This window comes from Dendroctonus ponderosae, unplaced genomic scaffold (genome assembly GCF_020466585.1).
Source record: "Dendroctonus ponderosae isolate FM_Combo_2020 unplaced genomic scaffold, Dpon_F_20191213v2 Dpon_F_20191213_5, whole genome shotgun sequence".
Lineage (NCBI taxonomy): Eukaryota > Metazoa > Arthropoda > Insecta > Coleoptera > Curculionidae > Dendroctonus > Dendroctonus ponderosae.
In genome coordinates this window covers 2,844,539-2,849,093 of record NW_026018715.1, presented here as the reverse complement: position 1 = coordinate 2,849,093, position 4,555 = coordinate 2,844,539, and the positions used below count along the sequence as shown (strand labels likewise).

The 4,555-nt window shown below is 33.7% G+C and overlaps 2 protein-coding genes and 1 long non-coding RNA gene across 5 annotated transcripts in view; 2 read left to right on the top strand and 1 right to left on the bottom strand.

The window, feature by feature from the left end:
* The window catches only part of LOC109544355 (cAMP-specific 3',5'-cyclic phosphodiesterase), a 796,409-nt gene that overhangs the window by 510,458 nt on the left and 281,396 nt on the right, over positions 1–4,555 (bottom strand). The gene's annotated exons all lie outside the window — the stretch shown is intronic.
* Positions 1–4,555, top strand: part of LOC125504623 — an 18,168-nt gene that overhangs the window by 2,369 nt on the left and 11,244 nt on the right. The window lies entirely within an intron of this gene.
* The window catches only part of LOC109544357 (short-chain dehydrogenase/reductase family 16C member 6), a 12,459-nt gene continuing 8,803 nt past the window's right edge, over positions 900–4,555 (top strand). The window contains exon 1 of the mRNA XM_019914483.2: positions 900–1,481. Within this exon, the coding sequence (XP_019770042.1) occupies positions 1,480–1,481 (2 nt within the window). The 5' untranslated portion in view covers positions 900–1,479. The remainder of the gene's footprint in view (positions 1,482–4,555) is intronic.

Sequence of the window (4,555 nt, the reverse complement as noted above, 5' to 3'; positions counted from 1 at the left end):
TGTCAAATATGACACTGACAAGCGGGAAGTTTCGCACCTGTTCTGGAGATTTCTAGAACTATCTGGAATACCTGGAGAAAAGGATATAAGCGACGGCGAGAACCAGACCGAAAAAAGAAGTGAAGTGACAGCCGCGCCTGAGTGCAGAAGAAGTTAAACCCGCGAGTCGGAAATCCGTGTTTTCCGTGTGTTATTGTTATCGTTTGTGAAGTTGACATTAATTTTAGAAGTTAGTTTGTTCCTGTTCCGTAGTTAAAGTTGTACCGAGTGGAATAAAAGTTGTAACCAGAAGAAAGAATTTGATACTCGGCCATCCACGGTACAATATAGTAAATTAATAGTATTAGTATAGGTCCCGGAAAGAAAAATTTTCATTTCGCTCAAGCCTAAGTTACTTGGAAGGAAGTACTATGGGAACCATGCAGGCATCTTACTGACTATCGACTTTAACTCCGACGAGACTTGGACAAGACGATAACTTTAGGGCAGTTTCTCAATAACGGAAGAAAACTGGAATACTTTAAGATTTCGATTCACTTCCCATATCCCATTTTATTTCCACTATCAGAGGCCTAAATAATTGTATCCTATTGCCTATGCCGCTGTCATTACAGATGTGTAAATATGTTTTCATTTTTACGATCCGGGGATCAGGTAAATTTCGTAAGAATATGATGAAACTATTTTGATTTTAAGTACAAAACTAATGTTGGAAGCGCGCATATGTATGCAAACAACAAATAACTTATCTTCGCTACTCTGATATACCAAACACATTAATTCTTATCAGACTATCAAAATGTAACAAAAAAAAAACGTAAACTTGACGTTTGCGTTCGCCGTTATCGTTTGCGTCCAAATTAAAGTATTGGAATACTTAACGTCCATTTATAAACACCGCGGCCCGTTACCCTTTGCTTTCCGTGTTGCGTTTTACGAACAAATTTCACTTCTTGGCGGTGAACATTTGTAGAACAGCCGTAGTACTGACGTAATAACCAATCCGAATTTAGTATTTGGTCAAACCGAATCAGCTGATACAAATTACTGAATTGTCTGACGCCTTATTTTCAAAGCACAAGCACAGAAAACTAATCCAACCAAACTTAATAACTCTGTACTTTTTTCGGAAAACATTATGAAGTAAACAACTTCTTCAAAACATTCTATAGCAACAGGAAAGATCTTAGGTTAAAAATTCGACTGACAGCAACAGGTAACGGCAACGTCAAGTTTATAAATGGGTCTTAAATAATTGAATCGTATTACCCATGCCGCTGTCATTACAGTTGTATGCAAATATTTTTTTCGGTATTAAATATGAAAACTTATGTTGGAAACACGCATATGTATGCAGGCAAGAAATATCTTAACTTCGCTACTCTGATAAACCAAACACATTAATTCTTATCAGACTATCAAAATATACCAAAGTGTGGTCATTCAACGGTTTGAACGTGTAGCGAGTGCTGCTTGGCAATGTAAGTAAAAAATAAAACAAATAACTTATTATATTTTTGAAATTTCACTTTTAATTTGCAAATTGAGCAGTGTGCCGAAGTCATTGGGGGCAAGCGATGTAAAATATTTTCAATAAGGCCACACGTTACCGATTGCCGTTGTCTATATCAACTTGCTTATTTTAAATCGAACATCCTATATTTTATTACAATTTAAAATTTTACCATAAATTTTAAATATATTTCAGGTATATTATCCTATACCCAAGTCCAACTGTTCTTGAAACATTTGAACTTTTATGTAAAAATAATAGTTGCAGCCGAATAATTATTCCTTTTTCGTATGAGGGATAATGTGTTACTTAATTTGAGTCGCATTTCTTGCTGAAAGGACTTACTTTAATGGAATTTTGATAACTTTTCAACTTCATTAAATTCAACTTTTCCGTTCATCGCATGCGGTAGTTGCTGGGGGTTAATTGGATTTGTATGGTTTCCAATTTTTTACTTTGGGGTCATAAGTTTGCAAGTTCATGTTTATTTTTATTGTTTATCAACGGGACCACGGGTTGTAAGCGGGCGGAATCTTATTGGGTTCACGTTCAGCTAACGTCAATTGTTATAACTATCAAATGGGTATGATCACGATCCGCTTGCAATAACATAAACAGGGTAAACATTTGTTCCTTGTTATGGTTTGGGCTGCTGCTTGATTCCTTTCACCCATGTTTTCCAGAATTTTGATCCAAGATAGATTTTAGTTTAATAACACATTACCAGCGACATACCTGTTTCAAAATATGCACGATGATTTCAGGTCCGAATTCTTTATTTTCACACAGAACAGGAGGTCAAAATAATATACAGGGTGTCGCAATAAGGATGGTAAGCGGCTGTATCTTCGAAAGTATGTGTTGTAGAGTGATCGGAAAAAAACTGATAACAAACTTGAAGAAAACAATTTGCTGGAAATCATTTCGAAATTTCTCAGATGACCCCTAGATGGCGTAATTGCAAACGGTATTTTAAAAATTCGATTTTATACAGAAATTGTCCCTATAAGTGAAACATCTAGTAAGTTTAGTCAAAAGATAATAAAAAACCTTACTACTTTCCTTGTGCACTTTTTTTCTAACCTCTCAAATAAAGCGTCGGGGGAGAGTTAAACCGCTTAGTTCAATAAGACTTGTAACTCCGAAACGGCTAGACCGATTTCAAAGTTGTTACTATCAATTGAAAGAGCAATAAAAACTCTACAATATGTGATATAAAAGTATTCTTAATCATTTTCGATTAATCCGATGTTCGAACATTTTCTGTTTTAATTTTTCACAAAAATTTCAAATACTACCATCAAGTTATTTTACACGCATTCGAAAGCACAGGGAAAAATGAACTAAACCGCAAAAACCGCATCTTGAAATAATTGCTGGAATCGATTTAATACTTAAAAATAATAAAGGTTGCTTAATTCAGATAATTAAAGTAGACTTTGGAAGAAAAAATGTTGTTTTATTTTTCCCACTATTTTCAAACTTACTAGATGTTTCACTTATAAGGACAATTCCTACTTTAATTATTTGAATTAGGCAACCCTAATTATTTTCAAGTATTAAATCGGTTCCAGAAATTATTTTGAGATGCGGTTTTKGCGGTTTGGTTCATTTCTTCCTTTGCTTTCGAATGCGTGTAAAATAATTTGATGGTAGCATTTGAAATTTTTGTGAAAAATTAAAACAAATAATTTTTTTTGAACAGCGGATTTTTTAAAAATGATTAAGATTATTTTTATATCACATACTGCAGAGTTTTTATTGCTCTTTCAATTGATAGTAAAAACTTTGAACTCGGTTATTCCGTTTCGGAGTTATAGGTTTCTTTGAATTAAGCGGTCTGACTCTCCCCCCACGGTTTATTCGATAAGTTAGGAAAAAGTTCATAAGGAAAGAACTACGGTTTTTTATGATCTTTTGACTAAACTTACTAGATGTTTCACTTATAGGGACAATTTCTGTATAAATTTGACTTTTTAAAATACCGTTTGCAATTACGCCATCTAGTGGTCATCTGAGAAATTTCAAAATAATTTCCAGCCAATTCTTGCTTGTTGTATGCCCCTAAGAGACCCCGCAAAAAATAGGTTGTTATTATTACAGACATAAACTTTTTAAATAATTATTTATACTACCTAAAATCCCTTAAAACAATGCCTTTAAAACCAATTTTGGTGTTTGAATTCGCCAGGTACCGACCAGTTTGTACTTACCCACTGCTCAAATTTTCAACACCCTATATCTCAATAGCACATTGGATAGTTTGAAACTTAAACTACAAAAAGGTACCCTGGTTTAACATGGGCACAATGAACTATTTTCCAGCAAAATCCTGTTATTTTAATTAAGTTTCTCCCTTGTTTCAACATAAGTTGAACAAACCAAGGTTTTCCTGGGATCCAGAGGTAAAAATCTAATAGATCTAAGTCGGAAAAACGGGGAGGCCAAGCCACAGAATCTCTTCTACCGATCCAGTGATTTGTAATATTATTGGTTACAACTTAAGTGATTACGTAAAACTACATTAAAATGAAAAGATGCCCCATCATGCATGTTCCAATTGTTTCTGCTCATAATATGGTATCGCGTTTACAACGTCATTCAATAAATAAGTAAATTAAGAGTAGAATTTAAATATTAGCCTTAAAGAAATGTATGTTGAACCAACTTGTCAATTATTTTATTAAACAATTGTATTTAAAATTTTTTATTTCTGTCTCGAAATTAGCTTTAAGTTAGTTAAAAATGTATTAAAACAGAAACCCTTTTCTCGGATACTATTCATCGATATCCAACAAAAGTAACATTTTTTTAGTTTCAGTTTCAAGGTATCTAAAAATATTTCCTTTGTGCTAGTGTGATACAGGGCGATAAAAATTTGTGGTTGATTCTCTACAACCTGGTCGGTCCCTGGCGGACTTAAACAGCAAGAGGAGTTTTAAAGGCACTATTTTAAAGGGCCTTAACTAGTTTCTATCATAGATAAGTTCTATATTGTTGAGGCGGATTCATTTTTTACAAACTTCTTTTTGGGTATTTCGC